Source organism: Pseudophryne corroboree, chromosome 7, assembly GCF_028390025.1.
Source record: "Pseudophryne corroboree isolate aPseCor3 chromosome 7, aPseCor3.hap2, whole genome shotgun sequence".
Classification (NCBI taxonomy): Eukaryota; Metazoa; Chordata; class Amphibia; order Anura; family Myobatrachidae; genus Pseudophryne; species Pseudophryne corroboree.
The window spans coordinates 377397981-377420633 of NC_086450.1; the positions used below are offsets into that span (position 1 = coordinate 377397981).

Below are 22653 nucleotides of genomic sequence, written 5' to 3' on the forward strand. Positions count from 1 at the left end.
ACATAGCCTAAGTATTTAGTTTCATTTTTACCCAGAACACATTTCTTTAAATTAGCAGTTAAACCTGCTTTGCGCAAAGACTGAAGAACAGCCCTCAGCCTGTTAACATGGGCACTCCAATGCTGACTATATATAACAATATCGTCCAAATAGGCTGCAGCATAATTTTGATGAGGCCGAAGCACCCGATCCATTAACCTCTGAAAAGAGGCTAGGGCACCATGCAGGCCGAAGGCCATTGTTTGAATTGTAAAAGCCCCAGCGGAGTGGAGAAAGCAGTCTTCTTCTTAGCTTCCTTCGACAACTCAATCTGCCAATACCCCTTTGTAAGTTCAAGGGTAGAAATATATCTGGCCGAACCTAATCTTTTAATGAGATCATCAACCCTTGGCATTGGGTAGGCATCACATTTTGAGATGGCATTAACTTTTTGGAAGTCTACGCAAAACCTTGTAGAACCATCTGGCTTCGGGACCAACACAGTAGGGCTACACCAGTCACTAAACGACTCCTCAATTACCCCTAATTTCAACATCTCTTGCACTTCCTTGATTACTTGTGCATGTTTCCCCTTTGTAAGTCTATAAGGTCTTTGTCTAACAACTACCCCTAGTAGGGTTATGATGTCATGTAAGACTAAATTGGTTCTCCCTGGTTTATCTGAAAAAATATCTGAGAACTCTTTAAGAAGGGTCCCCAAGGTAGTTATCAAACTGTCTGAACCTAGAGGTTCAAGTGGAGAAGCAACCCCTTCCAACTGGGGAACCTGTGGACCATGGTCAGTATGGCCACTCGCAGGGTCTAAAAAAAAAAACCTATTGGTCCTTCCATGCTTTCAACAAATTGACATGATAGATCTGCCTACCTCTATGGGAGTCAGGTTGAGAGACATCATAATTTACATCCCCAACCTTTCAAATAACTTCAAATGGCCCCTGCAACTTTGCTAGTAGCTTACTACCCTGAGTAGGCAGATACAAAAGGACTTCATCACTAAGTGAAAAAACTCTAGTTCGGGAATTGCGGTTATAGAGAAGTTTTTGAGCCTCCTGGGCATTAGCCAAATTCTCTCGGGCCAACTGACCTAGTAGGTCCATGCGATTACGCATCTGAACCACATATTGAAGGACACTTTCACCCTCTATTGGCTGTTCTTCCCATGCCTCACACAAAATATTAACAGAACGTGGTTTCCTCCCATATAGTAGCTCGAAAGGGGCAAAGCCAGTAGAAGCCTGGGGGACTTCCATGATTGTAAACAACAAATAGGGTAGAAGATCATCCCACTTTTTTTCTGTCTCCATGAACTTCTTTAACATAGATTTTAATGTACGATTGAGCCTTTCCACTAAGCCATCAGTTTGGTGATGATATACTGCGGTTGACAGATTTAATTTTAACAACTTTAATACCCCTTGCATTAATTTGGACATAAAGTTTGTTCCCTGGTCTGTAAGGATTTATTTAGGTAACCCAACCCTGGAAGACAGCTCCAACAATTTAGTTGCACCTCCCCCATTTGTGCATGTCCAGATGATATAAAATCTCTCCAAGCAACACAAAATTTGGATATTTTAACTTTGTTACATGTGACAACATGAAATCCCGCTGCCGGCGCCACTGCCTGCCATTCAGTATGACAAGCGCAGGCTGCGGAAGCCATCAGCAACGGTGTCAGAGCAGGGAGAGCACCTGTTTTGCATACCTTTGCTGAGTGGGTAGCACCGGCCCTGCATGCAGGGCTGCCGGGCAGGGCCAGATTAACAATGGGGCGGATGGAGCTCCAGGTCCAGGCCTCCACATAAAAATAGGCCCATCATCATGACAGCATGATAATGACCAGCCACCAGTTGGCCACACGGTAGTACATAATTCATAAGTATTAAACTTGCATTTCTATTTTACACCCAAAATTATGTAATTTTTGTACTTTTACATATTTAGGGAGACATTGGGGCTTATAGTGTTTGGGCATAGACAAATGCAGGGGGGGTTCTGGTTTGGGCAGTGGCTCAAATAATGACAAAAATAGCAATGGCATATAACACGATTACTATATCTGCTTTTACATCATGCTGTTCAAGGGACAGAGCAGAGCTGCTGTACATGCCCAGTGGTATCTTCTACCAAGTTTGCTCTGTGTGTAGCTGAATCCTCAATCAGTGCACTCAGGGCTATTTTAGCTAATTTGGCTTCCAGTGTGAGATTTAAAAATGCGCCCCCACCCTCCCAATCAACATTCAAAAATGTGCCCCCCACAGTGAGGGGACTTGGCCTCACTAAATGGGTGTGGTCTAGCTTAAAAAGGGTGTGGTCTTTCAGGAAAAAGCTACCTTGCACCCCAGTTTTTGACCCTGCACCAACAGACCTCGGCCACCACAGGAAAAAAACATTCCACCATATTAAGCCCCACACAGTAATGCCCCTTGCACCATATTATGCCCACTGCACCATATTATGCCACACACCACAATGCCGTGATATATTATGCCCTACAGTAAAGCTTTTATTTACTTAAAAATTTCCTGCTCGTTGCCAAGGGTTTCACGCGATGGGTATCATTCTCGTTGCCAGGAGTTTTATACTCTGGGATCCAAGCTCGTTGCCATGGGTTTCATGCTCTTGGATGGGTGTCATGCTTATTGCCAGGGGTAATGCTTGTTGCCAGGGGTGTGTAATGCCAGGGGTGTGTAATGCCAAATATGCCTGGGGTGTATAATGCCAGGCCAGGGGTGTATAATGCCAGGGGTGCCAGGGGTTTGTAAATGCAAGGGGTGCCAGGGGTTTGTAATGCGAGGGGTGCCAGGGGTGTGTTATGCCAGGCCAGGGGTGTGTAATGCCATTTGTCAGTGTTGTGTACAGCACCCCGGCCCCCACAGCCCACCCTGCCTCCCTGTCATAATTCTCCGCCCGGGGGGCGGAGTTTCAAAAAATGATACGTTTGCGTCATGACGCAAACACGTCATTCACAGAAACTCCGCCCCCGAGCGGAGTACTAATGACAGGGAGGAGGGGGGGGAGTAGTTATTGAACATAGAAAAGTGCCGCAGCGGGCACCCCATGCGAATGCATGGCTGGACCACCGCTAGAAACGACACTGAGTGCACTAGACCAGAGAGTAGCTACCAGGAAGAAGAGACAGCAGCCATACCATGAAATGGGAGACTGTGTTTAGAAAGTGCAGTACTGGTTCTATTATGTTTGTGTATGTATTTATTTAAATGAGTTTGATACAGCCTATACTATAGAACATCTATATAGTGTTAAACATTAATACTGTATTCCATACAGTATCCACTGTATAAAAAGACCAATGTTTACATTAATATCCATGGTTGTTATTAGGTTCTCAACTGCTCTCCAAGTTTCCCGCACGTGTTCCAATGTTCCGCAGAGTGGGAGATTGTGGATTGCATTTGGAAACCCCCCTCTAGAAATCCTGCTTTTGCCACTGATGGGGTATACATGCCTACATTGCATTGGCCTCAACCTCTTCACTTCTCATAATAGGCTCTTAAATTAAACTGAATTAAATGGTTTGGAGCAGTTTTTCACGAAATTGCTCCAAAAGCCCTTAATACATTTAAATGATACTAAAATAATGTGAAAAGGGTGTGAAAAACCCCCTTTTCACATTTTTGTTGTAAAAATAAAGTTAATAAATATACGGTACCCCAAAGTCCCTCTTAGTGTATCCAAATATTGATTACTTTATATCACACAATGATTATGGGGAATAGACGGGCTCCGCAGGAGACAGGGCACTTTAAGAAAGACTTAGGAATACTGGTGTGCACTGGCTCCTCCCTCTATGCCCCTCCTCCAGACCTCAGTTAGAATCTGTGCCCGGACAGAGCTGGGTGCACTTTAGTGAGCTCTCCTGAGCTTGCTAATAAGAAAGTATTTTGTTAGGATTTTTTATTTTCAGAGAGATCTGCTGGCAACAGACTCTCTGCTACGTGGGACTGAGGGGAGAGAAGCAGACCTACTAACTGCGGATAGGTCATGCTTCTTAGGCTACTGGACACCATTAGCTCCAGAGGGATCGTACACAGGAACGCACCTTGGTCGTCCGATCCCGGAGCCGCGCCGCCGTCCCCCTCGCAGAGCCAGAAGCCGGTGTGAGAAGCAAGAAGACTTCGAAAGCGGCGGCAGAAGACTCCAGTCTTCATATGAGGTAGCGCACAGCACTGCAGCTGTGCGCCGTTGCTCCCACATTAAACCCGCACACTCCGGTCACTGTAGGATGCAGGGCGCAGGGGGGGGGGCCCTGGGCAGCAATTAAGTACCTCTTGGCATAAAAGAGCATATACACAGTTGGGCACTGTATATATGCATGAGCCACCGCCATTATTTTACACAAAATCGCGGGATAGAAGCCCGCCGCTGAGGGAGCGGGGCTTCTTCCTCAGCACTCACCAGCGCCATTTTCTCTCCACAGCTCCGCTGAGAGGAAGCTCCCCAGGCTCTCCCCTGCAGAATCACGGTAGAAAGAGGGTAAAAAGAGAGGGGGGGCACATAAATTTAGTGCAAAATCACTATATACAGCAGCTACTGGGTAAACACTAAGTAACTGTGTAATTCCTGGGTCATATAGCGCTGGGGTGTGTGCTGGCATACTCTCTCTCTGTCTCTCCAAAAGGCCTTGTGGGGGTTCTGTCCTCAAATAGAGCATCCCCTGTGTGTGTGGTGTGTCGGTACGCGTGTGTCGACATGTTTGACGAGGAAGGCTATGTGGAAGCAGAGCAGGTGCAGATGAATGTGGTGTCTCCGCCGACGGCGCCGACACCTGATTGGATGGATATGTGGAAGGTGTTAAATGATAATGTAAACTCCTTGCATAAAAGGTTGGATAAAGCTGAAGCCTTGGGACAGTCAGGGTCTCAACCCATGCCTGATCCTACAGCGCAGAGGCCGTCAGGGTCTCAGAAGCGCCCACTATCCCAAATTGTTGACACAGATATCGACACGGATTCTGACTCCAGTGTCGATGGCGATGATGCAAAGTTGCAGCCTAAAATGGCTAAAGCCATCCGCTACATGATTATATTAATGAAGGATGTATTGCACATGTCAGAGGAAAACCCTGTCCCTGACAAGAGGGTTTATATGTTTGGGGAAAAGAGGCAAGAGGTGACCTTTCCCCCTTCACATGAGTTAAATGAGTTATGTGAAAAAGCTTGGGATTCTCCTGATAGGAAAATGCAGATTTCCAAACGGTTACTTATGGCGTATCCTTTCCCGCCAACGGACAGGTTACGCTGGGAATCCTCCCCTAGGGTAGACAAAGCTTTGACACGCTTATCTAAGAAGGTAGCCCTGCCGTCACAGGATACGGCCACCCTAAAGGATCCTTCGGATAGAAAGCAGGAAGGTATCCTGAAGTCCGTTTATACACATTCAGGTACCCTACTAAGGCCGGCAATTGCGTCACCTGGATGTGTAGTGCTGTAGCAGCATGGACAGATACTCTGTCTGAGGAACTTGATACCTTGGACAAGGATACTATATTACTGACCCTGGGGCATATAAAAGACGCTGTCCTATATATGAGGGATGCCCAGAGAGACATTTGCCTACTGGGCTCTAGAATAAATGCAATGTCAGTTTCGGCCAGAAGGGTCCTGTGGACTCGGCAATGGACAGGTGATGCCGACTCAAAAAAGCACATGGAGGTTTTACCTTATAAGGGTGAGGAATTGTTTGGGGACGGTCTCTCGGACCTAGTTTCCACAGCTACGGCTGGGAAGTCAAATTTTTTGCCATATATTCCCTCACAACCTAAGAAAGCACCGTATTACCAAATGCAGTCCTTTCAATCACAAAGAGGCAAGAAAGTCCGAGGTGCGTCTTTTCTTGCCAGAGGCAGGGGTAGAGGAAAGAAGCTGCACAATACAGCTAGTTCCCAGGAACAGAAGTCCTCCCCAGCTTCCACTAAATCCACCGCATGACGCTGGGGCTCCACAGGTGGAGCCAGGAGCAATGGGGGCGCGTCTCCGAAATTTCAGCCACCAGTGGGTTCGCTCGCGGGTGGATCCCTGGGCTATACAGATTGTGTCTCAGGGATACAAGCTGGAATTCGAAGTGATGCCCCCTCACCGTTACCTCAAATCGGCCCTGCCAGCTTCCCCCATAGAAAGGGAAGTAGTGTAAGCGGCAATTCACAAATTATATCTCCAGCAGGTGGTAGTAAAGGTTCCCCTCCCTCAACAGGGAAGGGGTTACTATTCCACAATGTTTGTGGTTCCGAAACCGGACGGTTCGGTCAGACCCATATTGAATTTAAAATCCCTGAACATTTACCTGAAAAGTGTCACGATCCGGGTATCTGGACGCCATTACTTACCTTTCAGATGCCTCCTAAGGCTGGCTCAGCGCTCCAGGACCGGATCTCATCTGTTATACTGATGTCCACATTCCTGCCTCCTCTCCTGTCACTCTGAGACGCTGTCACAGCGGCGCCATGTTACATCTTGAATGGCTTCTCCCGCGGCCTCCGCCGCCGTCCCTGAGTTTCTGCATGCAGGATGTCAGAATGGCGCTTACGTCAGCCGCGGCCTCCGCTGTTGCCCGCGTGGTTCAAATGTGTACTCATCAGTCTGGCGTCTCCTGTTTACTGTGGCCGGCGCCGCCATTACTGTCTAAGTTCCCACATGGATTACAAACCAATCTTCCCTCCAAGTGTCTGCATGGGCGCAGCCATGTTGGATTCTGTCACCTGCTCAAATTCCTCCAATCCGTTGTTTGCATTGTAATCTGCATAATTGCCTAGCCAATCCCTTCCTTGCTGCAGGTATAAGTATTCTGTGCCTGAGCAAGGAAGGCGTCAGTGCTTTGGTTGTCAAACCTAGTTCCAGTTTGTCTCTCTCTCCTGTGGTTGTTTTCCAGGTTCCAGTTACCATCTCCAAACTTCCACTAAAGAGACCCGCTCCAGTTTACCATCTGCGGTGCAGCCTGACTCTCCAGTCCTCTGGGACTCATCTGTTTCCAGTTACAGAATTACCTGCTTCCAGCCTAGCTTCCAGCAGAGTTCAGCTTTTCTTAAAGTGCCGGTATCATTTCTGCAGATTACCTCTCACCACCGGTACTATTATTTCACCGCTCTCAAGCTCCATATATCCATCATATTTCATCGCTCTCAAGCTTCATTTATTATTTGGCTGGTTCCATCCAGCAATCCACTCCGTGCTAACATCAGTCTGGTTCCAGCCAGTACCCACAGCAGCCATTTTACCCACAGCAGCCCAGCTTTTCCTGGAACACCAGCTGGTACGATCCTGGGCTATCTCCATTGCTACAGTCGGGCCTGGTAAGGACTTTCCAACTAGAAGATAATAAGAACTGTCTCATACTTGCCACCCTGTAGTACCCAGGAACTGTATTATTTCACTGCTGATTTTATGTTTTCCTTTTATTGCTGCTGTGATACGGAGTATGTCATAATAAACATCATTGACTTTTATTCTGGTTGTCGTGGTCACGCCTTCGGGCAATACTTCTACGTGTAACTTACATGTCTAGGGGTCTGATACAACCTCCCAGGTTCCACTACACCTCAGCCCCTACAACTGAGGCTGCCTCCCGTCAGCTCAGGCCCTCAGTTGTGACAGTAAGCACTGACCATATGAATCCAGCCGGAGACCAGGATCAAGCGGCCAGGCCGATGCAAGAACTGGCAGCCCGACTTGAACATCAGGAGGCTGCACAGGGCCACATCATCCGCTGTCTCCAGGATCTCTCTACTCGGCTGGATGGGATTCAGACAACCCTCCGTGGATCGGACGCGTCCGGTGCGTCACCCACAGTGACTCCAGCTGTAACCCCACCCACCTTACCCATTTCTGCTCCACGTCTTCATCTTCCAACGCCAGCAAAATTTGACGGATCTCCAAGATTCTGCAGGGGATTTCTCAACCAGTGTGAAATTCATTTTGAGCTACAACCTGGCAATTTTCCCAGTGACCGAACCAAAATTGCCTACATTATTTCTCTTCTCAGTGGCTCAGCCCTTGACTGGGCATCACCGTTATGGGAGAGGTCTGATACCCTGCTGTCCTCCTATACTGATTTTGTGTCAACATTCAGGCGTATCTTCGACGAGCCAGGCCGGGAAACTTCAGCTTCATCTGAGATTCTCCGTCTACGCCAGGGATCGCATACTGTAGGACAGTATCTTATACAGTTCCAAATCCTGGCATCCGAACTGGCATGGAACGACGAGGCCCTGTATGCTGCATTCTGGCATGGCTTATCAGAGCGTATTAAGGATGAGTTAGCTACCAGAGACTTGCCTTCTAAGTTAGATGAGCTAATCTCACTCTGCACGAAAGTTGATTTACGTTTCAGAGAAAGAGCAACTGAGCGTGGAATATCATCTGCTCCAAAGTCTTCTGCTCCTCCTCCTCGCCAACTGTCACCATCCAAAGATGAGCCCATGCAAATTGGTCGTTCCCGTCTAACTCCTGCTGAGCGCCGAAGACATCTCTCTGAGTCTCTTTGTCTTTACTGTGCAGCTCCGTCTCACACCATCAATGCCTGTCCCAAATGTCCGGGACTCCAGATCCTAGCTCGCCAAGGAGAGGGCCGGCTAGGAGTAATGATCTCCTCTCCATCCCCTCATGATTGTAATCTCCCAGTCTCGCTCCAAATTGCTCAACGTTACAGGAACGTTATTGCCCTCCTTGATTCCGGAGCAGCTGGGAATTTCATAACTGAAGCCTATGTTAAACGGTGGTCCCTACCCACCGAGAGACTTCCTTCGTCCATCTCCTTAACTGCCGTGGATGGCAGCAAGATTTTCGACGCAGTTATTTCTCTAAGGACTCTACCAGTTCGTCTGAGAGTGGGAGTTCTTCATTCTGAATTTATCTCTTTTCTAGTGATTCCAAGAGCCACACATCCAGTGGTTCTGGGCCTTCCATGGCTCCATCTCCACAATCCATCAATTGACTGGACGACTACGCAAATTCTGGCATGGGGTCCCTCCTGTGCTGAGACATGTTTGTTTAAAGTATTGCCTGTTTGTTCTTCCTCCTCCAGGTCGTCTGATGTTCCACCTCCTCCATATCAAGATTTCACGGATGTGTTCAGTAAAGCTTCTGATGATATCCTTCCTCCTCATAGAGAATGGGACTGCCCGATTGATCTCGTTCCAGGGAAGGTTCCACCTCGAGGCCGAACTTATCCGTTGTCTCTGCCTGAGACGCATTCCATGGAGGAATACATTAAAGAGAACCTAGCGAAGGGGTTCATCCGACCTTCCTCTTCTCCAGCCGGCGCAGGCTTCTTTTTTGTAAAGAAAAAAGATGGTGGTCTGCGGCCGTGCATCGACTACAGAGGTTTGAACGACATTACCATCAAGAACCGATATCCTTTACCCCTGATTACTGAGCTCTTTGATAGAGTTAGCGGAGCCACCATCTTCACAAAGCTGGACTTGAGAGGTGCATACAATCTCATCCGGATCCGTGAGGGTGACGAGTGGAAGACCGCCTTTAACACCCGTGACGGACATTATGAGTACCTCGTCATGCCCTTCGGATTGAGCAACGCTCCAGCTGTCTTCCAGCATTTCGTGAATGAGATCTTCAGAGACATCTTATACCGCCATGTCGTGGTCTATCTAGATGATATCCTCATCTTTGCCAATAATCTAGAGGAACATCGTTTCTGGGTAAAGGAGGTTCTGTCCCGTCTCCGTGTCAATCATCTCTATTGCAAATTAGAGAAATGTGTCTTTGAAGTCAAATCCATTCCGTTTCTAGGTTACATTGTGTCCGGTTCCGGACTAGAGATGGATCCTGAGAAACTACAAGCAATCCAGAATTGTCCGATACCCTTAACCCTCAAAGGGGTCCAGAGGTTCTTAGGGTTCGCCAATTATTACAGAAAGTTTATACGAGACTTTTCCACCATTGTGGCGCCTATCACTGCATTAACCAAGAAGGGTGCTAACCCGTCCAAGTGGTCTGAAGAAGCTACGCAAGCTTTTCATCTCCTAAAACAACGGTTCATCTCTGCACCAGTTTTGAAACAGCCCGACATCGACTCTCCTTTCATCTTAGAGGTGGATGCCTCCTCCGTTGGAGTAGGAGCGGTGTTATCTCAGAGGGCTAAAGATGGCCATCTACATCCTTGCTGTTTCTTCTCCCGGAAGTTCTCCCCAGCTGAGCGCAACTATGCCATTGGCGACCAGGAGTTGCTAGCCATCAAGCTCGCTCTAGAGGAGTGGAGATATCTGTTGGAGGGAGCTTCTCATTCAATCACTATACTTACAGACCACAAGAATCTTTTATATCTGAAAAGCGCACAATGTCTCAACCCTCGTCAGGCCAGATGGGCACTTTTCTTTTCCAGGTTCGACTTTAAACTCCAGTTCTGTCCGGGCTCTCAGAATCGCAAGGCCGATGCCCTTTCCCGCTCATGGGAGCAAGAAAATGAGTCAGAGTCTTCAGACAAGCATCCTATTATTAATCCGTTGGCATTCTCCACGGTAGGGATGGACTCTACGCCCCCACCAGGGAAAAGTTTTGTGAAGCCGGTGCTAAGGAAGAAGCTCATGCATTGGGCCCATGCTTCCCGTTTTGCCGGACATACAGGTATCCAAAAAACCCTGGAGTTTATCTCTAGGTCCTATTGGTGGCCAACTCTGAAAAAAGACGTCATGGAGTTTATTGCATCTTGCCCAAAGTGTGCCCAACACAAAGTATCCCGCCAGTCGCCTGCAGGGCAACTGGTTCCACTATCCATTCCTCGTCGACCATGGACCCATTTGTCGATGGATTTCGTTACAGACTTACCTATGTGCAACAAGTTCAATACCATCTGGGTGGTAGTTGACCGGTTCACCAAGATGGCACACTTCATTCCTCTTACCGGTCTTCCGTCAGCTTCCAAGCTGGCCCAAGTGTTCATACAAGAGATCTTCTGACTCCACGGTCTTCCTGAAGAAATTATCTCAGATCGAGGAGTCCAATTCACAGCCAAATTCTGGCGAAGTTTATGTCAAGTCCTCCAAGTCAAACTAAAGTTTTCCACGGCTTACCATCCTCAGACCAATGGTCAAACTGAGAAGGTGAATCAGGACTTGGAGGCCTTCCTCCGCATCTATGTGTCTTCCTCTCAAGATGACTAGGTTCAACTACTTCCCTGGGCCGAGTTTCTCATAACAACCAATATCATTCCTCATCTTCTTCAACACCATTCTTCACTAACTATGGATTCCACCCTAAAGTTCCTGAATTCCAACCGCTTCCAGCAACTTCTGTTCCAGCAGTGGATATCACTTTACGTCAGTTTGCAAGCATGTACGAGCGGCTCTGCTCAAAGCATCGTTCAGGTACAAGAAGTTTGCGGATAAGAAGCGTAGAGCGGTTCCTGCTCTCAAGGTGGGTGATCGGGTGTGGTTATCCACGAAGAATTTGAGGTTAAGAGTTCCCAGCATGAAGTTTGCACCTCGCTACATCGGTCCTTTCAAAATTGAACAAGTCATCAATCCTGTTGCTTACAGACTCAAGTTACCTCCCTTCTTAAAAATACCCAGGACATTCCATGTTTCCCTGTTGAAACCGCTGATCCTGAATCGGTTTCATTCTACACTTCCTCCAGCTCCGAAAGTCCAAACTCAACGAGGCGTTGAGTATGAAGCGGCCAAGATTCTGGACTCACGTCACCGTTATGGTCAATTACAGTATCTTATTGACTGGAAGGGTTACGGCCCTGAGAAACGCTCATGGACCAATGCTTCTGATGTCCATACTCCTGCCTTGGTCCGGAATTTCCACTCCAAGTTTCCTCAAAAGACAAAGAAGTGTCCTGGGGCCACTCCTAAAGGGGGGGGCGCTGTCACGATCCGGGTATCTGGACGCCATTACTTACCTTTCAGATGCCTCCTAAGGCTGGCTCAGCGCTCCAGGACCGGATCTCATCTGTTATACTGATGTCCACATTCCTGCCTCCTCTCCTGTCACTCTGAGACGCTGTCACAGCGGCGCCATGTTACATCTTGAATGGCGTCTCCCGCGGCCGCCGCCGCCGTCCCTGAGTTTCTGTATGCAGGATGTCAGAATGGCGCTTACGTCAGCCGCGGCCTCCGCTGTTGCCCGCGTGGTTCAAATGTGTACTCATCAGTCTGGCGTCTCCTGTTTACTGTGGCCGGCGCCGCCATTACTGTCTAAGTTCCCACATGGATTACAAACCAATCTTCCATCCAAGTGTCTGCATGGGCGCAGCCATGTTGGATTCTGTCACCTGCTCAAATTCCTCCAATTCGTTGTTTGCATTGTAATCTGCATAATTGCCTAGCCAATCCCTTCCTTGCTGCAGGTATAAGTATTCTGTGCCTGAGCAAGGAAGGCGTCAGTGCTTTGGTTGTCAAACCTAGTTCCAGTTTGTCTCTCTCTCCTGTGGTTGTTTTCCAGGTTCCAGTTACCATCTCCAAACTTCCACTAAAGAGACCCGCTCCAGTTTACCATCTGCGGTGCAGCCTGACTCTCCAGTCCTCTGGGACTCAACTGTTTCCAGTTACAGAATTACCTGCTTCCAGCCTAGCTTCCAGCAGAGTTCAGCTTTTCTTAAAGTGCCGGTATCATTTCTGCAGATTACCTCTCACCACCGGTACTATTATTTCACCGCTCTCAAGCTCCATATATCCATCATATTTCATCGCTCTCAAGCTTCATTTATTATTTGGCTGGTTCCATCCAGCAATCCACTCCGTGCTAACATCAGTCTGGTTCCAGCCAGTACCCACAGCAGCCCAGCTTTTCCTGGAACACCAGCTGGTACGATCCTGGGCTATCTCCATTGCTACAGTCGGGCCTGGTAAGGACTTTCCAACTAGAAGATAATAAGAACTGTCTCATACTACCAGAGCCCTGTGGCCCTTGCCACCCTGTAGTACCCAGGAACTGTATTATTTCACTGCTGATTTTATGTTTTCCTTTTATTGCTGCTGTGATACGGAGTATGTCGTAATAAACATCATTGACTTTTATTCTGGTTGTCGTGGTCACACCTTCGGGCAATTCTTCTACGTGTAACTTACATGTCTAGGGGTCTGATACAACCTCCCAGGTTCCACTACACCTCAGCCCCTACAACTGAGGCTGCCTCCTGTCAGCTCAGGCCCTCAGTTGTGACAAAAAGGTTCAAGTTCAAGATGCAATCGCTCAGGGCGGTCATTGCAAGCCTGGAAGAGAGGGATTTTATGGTGTCTCTGGACATAAAGGATGCTTACCTGCATGTCCCCATTTATCCACCTCATCAGGAGTACCTCAGATTTGTGGTACAGGACTGTCATTACCAATTCCAGACGTTGCCGTTTGGTCTGTCCACGGCACCGAGAATATTAACCAAGGTAATGGCAGAAATGATGGTGCTTCTGCGAAAGCAAGGAGTTACAATTATCCCATACTTGGACGATCTCCTCATAAAGGCAAAGTCCAGAGAGCAGTTGCTGATCAGCGTGGCACACGTTCGGGAGGTGTTACAACAGCACGGCTGGATTCTGAATATTCCAAAGTCGCAGCTGATTCCTACAACGAGTCTGCCCTTCCTGGGCATGATTCTGGACACAGACCATAAGAAGGTGTTTCTCCCGGAGGAGAAGGCCCAGGAGCTCGTGGCTCTGGTCAGAGACCTCTTAAAACCAAAACAGGTGTCGGTGCATCAATGCATGCGAGTCCTGGGAAAGATGGTGGCGTCTTACGAAGCCATTCCCTTCGACAGGTTCCATGCGAGGACATTTCAGTGGGATCTGTTGGACAAGTGGTCCGGATCGCATCTTCAGATGCATCGGCTGATCACCCTATCCCCCAGGGCCAGGGTGTCTCTTCTGTGGTGGCTGCAGAGTGCTCACCTTCTCGAGGGCCGCAGGTTCGGCATACAGGACTGGGTCCTGGTGACCACGGATGCAAGCCTCCGAGGATGGGGGGCAGTCACTCAGGGAAGAAACTTCCAGGGGCTGTGGTCAAGTCAGGAGACTTGTCTGCACATCAACATACTGGAACTAAGGGTCATATACAATGCCCTGAGTCAAGCGGAGCCTCTGCTTCGCAACCAACCGGTGCTGATTCAGTCAGACAACATCACCGCAGTGGCTCATGTAAACCGCCAGGGCGGCACAAGAAGCAGGGTGGCGATGGCAGAAGCCACCAGAATTCTTCGCTGGGTGGAGAATCACGTGCAAGCACTGTCAGCAGTGTTCATTCCGGGAGTGGACAACTGGGAAGCAGACTTCCTCAGCAGGCACGACCTCCACCCGGGAGAGTGGGGACTTCATCAAGAAGTCTTCACACAGATTACAAATCGATGGGCACTGCCACAGGTGGACATGATGGCATCCCGCCTCAACAAAAAGCTACAACGGTATTGCACCAGGTCAAGAGACCCGCAGGCGATAGCTGTGGACGCACTAGTGACACCGTGGGTGTTCCAGTCGGTTTATGTGTTTCCTCCTCTTCCTCTCATACCCAAGGTGCTGAGAATCGTAAGAAAAAGAGGAGTGTGAACAATACCCATTGTTCCGGATTGGCCAAGAAGGACTTGGTATCCGGAACTGCAAGAAATGCTCACAGAGGACCCATGGCCTCTGCCTCTCAGACAGGATCTGCTGCAACAGGGGCCCTGTCTGTTCCAAGACTTACCGCTGCTGCGTTTGACGGCATGGCGGTTGAACGCCGTATCCTAGCGGAAAAAGGCATTCTGGATGAGGTTATTCATACGCTGATAAAGGCTAGGAAAGACGTGACAGCAAAACATTATCACCGTATATGGCGAAAATATGTTGCTTGGTGTGAGGCCAGGAAGGCCCCTACAGAGGAATTCCAGCTGGGCCGTTTCCTTCACTTCCTACATTCGGGAGTAACTATGGGCTTAAAATTAGGGTCCATTAAGGTCCAGATTTCGGCCCTATCTATTTTCTTTCAAAAGGAACTGGCTTCTCTTCCTGAAGTTCAGACGTTTGTAAAGGGAGTGCTGCATATTCAGCCCCCTTTTGTGCCACCAGTGGCACCTTGGGATCTTAACGTGGTGTTGAGTTTCCTGAAATCTCACTGGTTTGAGCCACTTAAGACCGTGGAGTTAAAATATCTCACGTGGAAAGTGGTCATGCTATTGGCCTTAGCTTCGGCTAGGCGTGTGTCAGAATTGGCGGCTTTGTCATGTAAAAGCCCCTATCTGGTTTTCCACATGGACAGGGCAGAATTACGGACTCGTCCGCAATTTCTGCCGAAGGTGGTGTCATCTTTTCATTTGAACCAACCTATTGTGGTGCCTGCGGCTACTCGTGACTTGGAGGATTCCGAGTTACTAGATGTAGTCAGGGCTTTGAAGATTTACGTAGCCAGAACGGCTGGAGTTAGGAAAACTGACTCGCTGTTTATCCTGTATGCATCCAACAAGCTGGGTGCTCCTGCTTCAAAGCAGACTATTGCTCGCTGGATCTGTAACACGATTCAGCAGGCTCATTCTGCGGCTGGATTGCCGCATCCAAAATCAGTAAAAGCCCATTCCACAAGGAAGGTGGGCTCTTCTTGGGCGGCTGCCCGAGGGGTCTTGGCATTTCAGCTTTGCCCAGCAGCTACTTGGTCGGGTTCAAACACTTTTGCAAAATTCTACAAGTTTGATACCCTGGCTGAGGAGGACCTTGTGTTTGCTCATTCGGTGCTGCAGAGTCATCCGCACTCTCCCGCCCGTTTGGGAGCTTTGGTATAATCCCCATGGTCCTGTCAAAGTCGAAAAATATCGTGATGCATATGCCTTGTACTAACCCCATGCACATGCCCGCTGCGCGTGCACTCGCTGTGCCGTGCGTGCGCATATCCGCACTTTGTGTAACGGAGCTGTTATGCACCGCGGTCCGGGACGTCCTCCCGGCCCGGCGTCTAGCAACTAGGGACGCCGAGCGCACTTAGCCGCCGGGTCCTTAGCAGCGCTGGGACCCCGTGCGCGCTGAGCCGCTGGCTCCCTAGCAACGCTAGGACGCCGGGCGCGCCGAGCCGCCGGGACCCTAGCAACGGGGATGCCACGGGCGGACCGCGTTCCCCGTTGCAGGGTGGGTTAATCACTATGCACACATGTTTCTGGTCGTGCAGCAGGGCAGCTGCACGACATTGGTGGTAATCAGGCTCTTGACTCTGGGGAATTCCCTGTTAAATGCCTTCTCAGTGTCTCACACAGACGCCGGTGATAGCTTCCTGCATGCTGCTCATGTTTGGTTTAGATCTGTTCCTGGTCTGCTGTGTCCAGTCGTTCCAGTCTTCAGAGTTCCTGAGTCTTGGTGTTTGTCATCTCATCCCAAGGAAGTCTCCTGGTACTCATTTACCTGTGACACTCTATTGAGGATCTCGCTTGGTTTCGTGAGTGACGGCTCTGCCGTGTGCTGCGGCCTATGCTGCTTAATATTGTTTGTTGGTTTTGGAGCATTTGCGGAGGTATCCGCTTCCACAGTCCTCTCTGGTACTCGGCGGTGCCGTGTAGGAGAGTGGACAAGTGGAGTATTTTGGTTGTCCTTTTCCCTTGCGGAAATCCGCACATACTTTAGTTTTAGGTTTGTTAGTAGCCCCTGGCCTTGTTGTTTAGTTAGAGGGCCCCTTGTTATCTCCCTGTCTCGGTTCACTCTTTGTCTCCCATTAAGACCTGAGGGGGCATCGAAGTTGGGCAGACGTAATCCGCCCTTCAAACGCGTCTGCCATGGGCTCAAGAAACCATAGTCTCGCAAGAGTGTACTGACAGCACGGGCGAGACAACGGAGATAGGGTGCCAGGGGCTAATCCCATTCCTTTCCCCTTTCCCAGCATTACATTCCGGTATTCAGGTCTCTTCACATAAGATCACCCCAGACCTGAGTACTAGAATCATAACATTATCACCGGCCCAAAAACTTAATCACCAGCCAGTAGGTGAAACGTACGTCCAGCTGCTAGCGGAGTTGCTCTAAATTACCATACAGCTCCTTTCTGCAGAAGGACGCTGTACTTTCGGGCCAGTGAATCTACACCTGATTCTTGGACTAGTTATGCTGCTGTGACTACTATATTCTCTGGGTATCAGGAGGACATAGCTGCCAGACATGAGAACGTGATGAGAACTGGGAGGACGCACCTGACAGTTTAGCCGCGGTCGGCGGCCCGGTATTCAAAACGTCCCCTGTATTTTTCCCTTCTCTCTGTTTTCTCTCTCCTATATTTCAGGCACGCCTCCTGTTCCCTCTTTACGCAGCAGTTCGTTTTGATTATAACTACAAGTGCAGCCTTAGAGAATCTGCTCATTTACCTTTTTATTATTTATTTATCAATTTTTCTTATAATGATCTAAATTGAATTAACATATTTGCACCAGTATAATGATCTAAACAGAGAAGAGGATCTTAACCTCGTTATTTTGTTACAATTGTGATCGAAGATTTGGTAATATATTACATTTTCCCTCTTTTTCTTCTCTCTCTCTTTTTTTCACAAGTGTCCCTCTGGTCCCCGCGGCGTATTGAAGCCTTGCAATGCACTAGTAACAAGGCCTCTCTAACACCGAATACGGAGACACGGGGGACACTGGGGTCTGTTTTTCTATCAGCATAGCAGTACTCCTACTCTCACTCTTCCTCCGCTCATATGATGAGGGAGGGCAGCAGATGGGAATACCTGCTACATATGCTGTACTAATTTCTATAAGAGAGTGTGTCTTGGTATTTAACGTATTTATATCAGCATAACGATTCAAATTGAAGAGAATCTGAACTCCACAGCTAGATTACAACAGCTGCGATCGAGAATCTGACAACATATCACACTCTTCTTTTTTTTTTCACAAGTGTCCCTTCGATCTCCGCGGCGCATTGAAGCCTTGCAATGCACCTGGTAACAGGGCCTCTCTAATACCGAACACGGAGACACGGGGGACTCTGGGGTCTTTTTTTCTATCAGCACTGCAGTATTTCCACTCTCACTCTTCCTCCGCTCATATGATGAGGGAGGGCAGCAGATGGGAAGATCTGCCATATATGCTGTACTAATTTTATGATTTTCTTTTTTTTCTCTATACACTCCATTGATTAATAGGCTTTATTAGCTGTAAAGGTTCACTTTGAATTTGAGACTAATTCTTGTATGCACTAATATTGATGTCTAATTATATGCCTTTTTTAAATAATGGAAACATTGATGCTGCCAATGCTTGTGCACAGACTCTACAAATAAGATGTGTTTAACTGTGGATATGGAATTGATACTTTGTATGCTTCTGCGAGAAAAAAATTGATGCTCTTTTAGAGGATGCGGATACATTGTATTGCAGCATAAGAGACACCTGTATATTTTTATAATTGTTTAGAATTGTCCTGAGGGCTATAAAAAGATTATCTCTCTTACGAGCTGAATTCATACCTAATGAGAGGTTTATGTGTGGGTTATTAATTACTAATGAAGTGGTAATTGAATTCATGGGTTATGGTCGGATGCTTACCAATACTGCTACCTTACAGAGACATAATTTTAAATATGACAATGTCATTACATACTGTTGCAAAGGTATAATTGTGTTAAATGTAGCAGCTCTGAAGGAGCACTACATGCATAAGAGAAAGTGATTGCTTGATATTTCCTATTGCATTTGTTCTAGCTGTAGGACTCATTTTTATATAACAAGGAAAAATTTGATAACATCAATTATAACAATTATTATAAACAGCGACCATTAATATCCATGCTTTTGTGAACCCCATTAAACATCAAGCCATTAGCCCTCTTTTTTGCCCCCCCTTCCTAGGAGGATATATATGGTTTTATTTATGTGTTGTTAGGGTCTAGAATCTTTGAAAGCATTTGACCCCAGTAAGGAGAGAAAAAAATATATATTTCTGTAGTGTACAAATAATTCTTTTTCCTCCTTATATATATTATGCTAATAAGAAATAAAGGTTACGTTTTAATCATATACATCATATCTTTACATCATATTTTCTTAAATTTATTTAAAAGAGTGCTCCAAAAAGGAATTCTTTATGGGGCTAGTCCCCAAAAAAAGCTTATTCATGTGAAGTTTTTTCATAATTCCAGGAGCACCTCCAGCTTAAATAAATTATATACAGGATTTTCCTGTAGAACCCTTTTCTAGCTGGTTATAACTTGATATTTTCAATACTCATAGTCTGGTGCAGGAATCAACCTTAGCTTTAGAACCCTGTGGTTTCAACTACAAATCGGTGTTGTGTTTTCACTTTCCTGCATGGGCTTTAAGGTAGATTTATCTGTATAAGGTGTATCAGCATTGATAAGGTGTACGCACTGCGGATACTTTGTATCGCCAGCGCTATATAAGGTTTAAAGGTATAACATCATTACAGTACTTTACTGTTAAGGGTTTAAAGTGTAAGCATATTATTACATTGTATCATTAACAAGGTTTAAAGGTTATCAATTGTGTGTGCGCTCGTTGTGTGTACTCCGTACACTCAGCATGGCGTGTGTACGCCAAGTGCGTACCACGTGCTGGACTCTGTATGCAGATAGCGTACAAAGTGCGTAGCACGTGCACGTAGTCTAGCCGCCATATCGGCTCAACGGTAATAGTGTACTCAGGGGTATAGCTTTGCGGTCTAAGATAATACCGACATTACCAGTCCTTACGGAGTCCCCAGCATCCACTAGGATGTTAGAGAAAATAAGATTTTACTTACCGGTAAATCTATTTCTCGTAGTCCGTAGTGGATGCTGGGCGCCCGTCCCAAGTGCGGACTTCTTCTGCAATACTGGTATATAGTTATTGCTTAAATAAGGGTTATGTTATGGTTGCATCAGGTTTGTCTGATGCTCTGTTGTTGTTCATACTGTTAACTGGGTAAGTTTATCACGAGTTATACGGTGTGATTGGTGTGGATATGATATAGGAGAACTGCGCTAATTTGTACCACACAAACTCACTAAGCTGGTTGCTGCTGATATACTATTAGTAGGTGTACTACAAAACACCTACTATAAAGAAATACAGTAATAGAAAAGAAGATAGTTCAGCGCATCCCTTGCTTATTCCTATCCATATAAATATTAAAATAATCTAAAATAATCAAAAAGCGAAGGTATATAGAGATAGATAATAGACAGATTTTCAAAGTCTGATATAAATTTTATTTATGATATTAACAATAAAATTTATATCAGACTTTGAAAATCTGTCTATTTTCTTTTCTATTGGTGTGATTGGTGTGGCTGGTATGAGTTTTACCCTGGATTCCAAAATCCTTTCCTTGTACTGTCAGCTCTTCCGGGCACAGTTTCCTTAACTGAGGTCTGGAGGAGGGGCATAGAGGGAGGAGCCAGTGCACACCAATATTCCTAATTCTTTCTTAAAGTGCCCTGTCTCCTGCGGAGCCCGTCTATTCCCCATGGAACTTACGGAGTCCCCAGCATCCACTACGGACTACGAGAAATAGATTTACCGGTAAGTAAAATCTTATTTTTCTTTCCAGTACACTATTACTTTAAATTGCCTTGGCACATGGTGAGTTACCTTAAAATATCCTAGACGATACAACAGATGAAAACAGCTTTGTGCCCACACAATGAAGTTCAGCCAATCGTGTTTTGTTGCAACAAGCCAACCAGGATGTGGGTGTTTCCTAATAAAGAGCAAAATATTTTAGGAATGCTAACTCCAGTGTAAAAGTGTCTATATGACAGGAGAGTAGGAAAGCTCCATAGCAGAGCTGCAGGATGACGTTTATAACTGACTCTCTGTCTAGGGCTGATGTGTTACTATGCCTGACAGCCTGCATTGCATTCCTCATCTACTGGATCAATGGCTCTAAGAAGAGTACAAGAAATATGCCTCCTGGACCTACCCCTCTCCCCCTCATTGGGAACCTCCACTCGATGGATATGAATAGACCCTACAAGTCACTGATGGAGGTAGGACACTGATAATATCTATCTATCTATCTATCTATCTATCTATCTATCTATCTATCTATCCCATACTTACCAACAATCTGGCTGCCCACTCCGGGGCAGCCAGGTCGGAGCAGCGGGGGAGGGGGGGGGGGGGGAGGTTGCCGTGATGCAGTAGAGGGGGAGGATGATAAATAGGGTCAGGTCGTCAGGATTGGGGGTGTGGCCACATGATCGTGTCATCGTGGCCCCACCCCGCTATGTAATTCAAAGATTATTGGCATTGCAAGGCAGGGGGCGGGCCGGAATGATGCAAATCACTTCATCTGACCCCCCAGGCCACTGTCTGTCTGTCCATATATGTGAAGTCTCCTTATTTATATGTTGACATTCTCATTCTGCTGTGGTCTATGGCCTGAAAATTTATCTTTGATGCTTTTTATTGGATTGATGCAGTATACTGCTAGTGCCTAGGATGATTTTTATTCACTAATATTTATATCTGACTAAAATGTAGGTAATACTAATACATGTTTATATAAGTCCTACCTGTGTTACGATAACCTCATGTGACTTCAATCTATAAAATCTGTATCTGCAGTTTTTCAGCAATTATTATATGTGGTAAACTTTTGATCAGTAACTCCTATGGCACTATACTATACTATACTATACTATACTATACTATACTACCCAGATGGTTGCCCAGTCTATCTCTCAGCATAGTAAAGTGCTTCTGGAAATTACTGAAAAAGTGGCCTCAAGCTATAAGTGTGGTCAAGTTGCCACTAGGCTGGAACAATCCCACAGAGTGTGGCGCAGTCAGTGCTGGTTCTAGACCTTGTGGTGCCCAGGGCGAATGTTTCCTTTGGCATCCCCCAATGTAAAGCAGGGACAGTGCACGCCAAAGGTGTACATCCAAAAACAGGGGCATGGCCACTGTATAATACCAATTCACACTACACCGCACAGTAGTGTCCATCAGTCACATTACACCACACATTAGTATCCCTTATACACATGCCATGTTAGAGCCCCTTATACACATTGTGTAATAGACAGGTGTAATTAGAATATCAATGGTGCGAGTAGTCGTACCTGGTTGTTCAGCTGCAAATGTCGATGTCGACCTTTTCTGGACCTCACATTACAGGCTTCAGGCAGAAGGATCGAGATCCCCAGGAAACAACCCCCAAATAATCACATGTTAGGACGGTGACTGAATGTTTATTTAACTGGCAAGGACAGGCTTGGACTGGCCCACAGGGGTACAGGGGAAACCACCGGTGGGCTCCACTGCCTGGGGCCCCTCCTCCTGCTCTAAGGATCAGGTTCTAGACTGTGCACTTGAATTATACATTATACATATGTTACCTTATACTGGACTATGGTGTATTTTCTACAGTGCATTGCTGATATTAATCTGTTATTAATCTGGTACATTATCATGCATACAGCAGCTGAATTTACTGTATTAATTTATAAAGGGGCCTAGACATTGCACTCTCTAATGGTTAGTAAAACCAATGAGGTGGCAGGCCACACCCCCTCTGCAGACTGGCCACACCCCTAAAAATGGGCCTCTACCATTGCATTCCCCCGGTGGGCCCTACATGCCCCAGTCCGACACTGGGCAAGGATAACCCGTCACCGCTGTGGATTTAACTTAGGTTAAATAATGAAATGCAGTAACAGCTGAAAAGGCATATACAATCACATTGCAATAACATGACAGCAATTTTGCATAATATTCAGTCACACAAATTAAAAGAAT

The 22653-nt window shown here is 46.9% G+C and overlaps 1 protein-coding gene and 1 long non-coding RNA gene across 4 annotated transcripts in view; one reads left to right on the forward strand and one right to left on the reverse strand.

The window, feature by feature from the left end:
• LOC134945334 (uncharacterized) overlaps positions 1 to 21030 on the reverse strand; it is a 45185-nt gene extending 24155 nt beyond the window's left edge. The window contains exons 1-2 of the long non-coding RNA XR_010182099.1: positions 20974 to 21030; positions 20503 to 20611 (exon numbers count right to left, since the gene is read on the reverse strand). This is a non-coding gene — a long non-coding RNA (uncharacterized LOC134945334). The remainder of the gene's footprint in view (positions 1 to 20502; positions 20612 to 20973) is intronic.
• The window catches only part of LOC134945333 (cytochrome P450 2K1-like), a 251682-nt gene that overhangs the window by 8510 nt on the left and 220519 nt on the right, over positions 1 to 22653 (forward strand). For all 3 annotated transcript variants that reach the window (XM_063934537.1, XM_063934539.1, XM_063934538.1), the window contains exon 2: positions 20735 to 20900. In XM_063934537.1, the coding sequence (XP_063790607.1) occupies positions 20735 to 20900 (166 nt within the window). The remainder of the gene's footprint in view (positions 1 to 20734; positions 20901 to 22653) is intronic.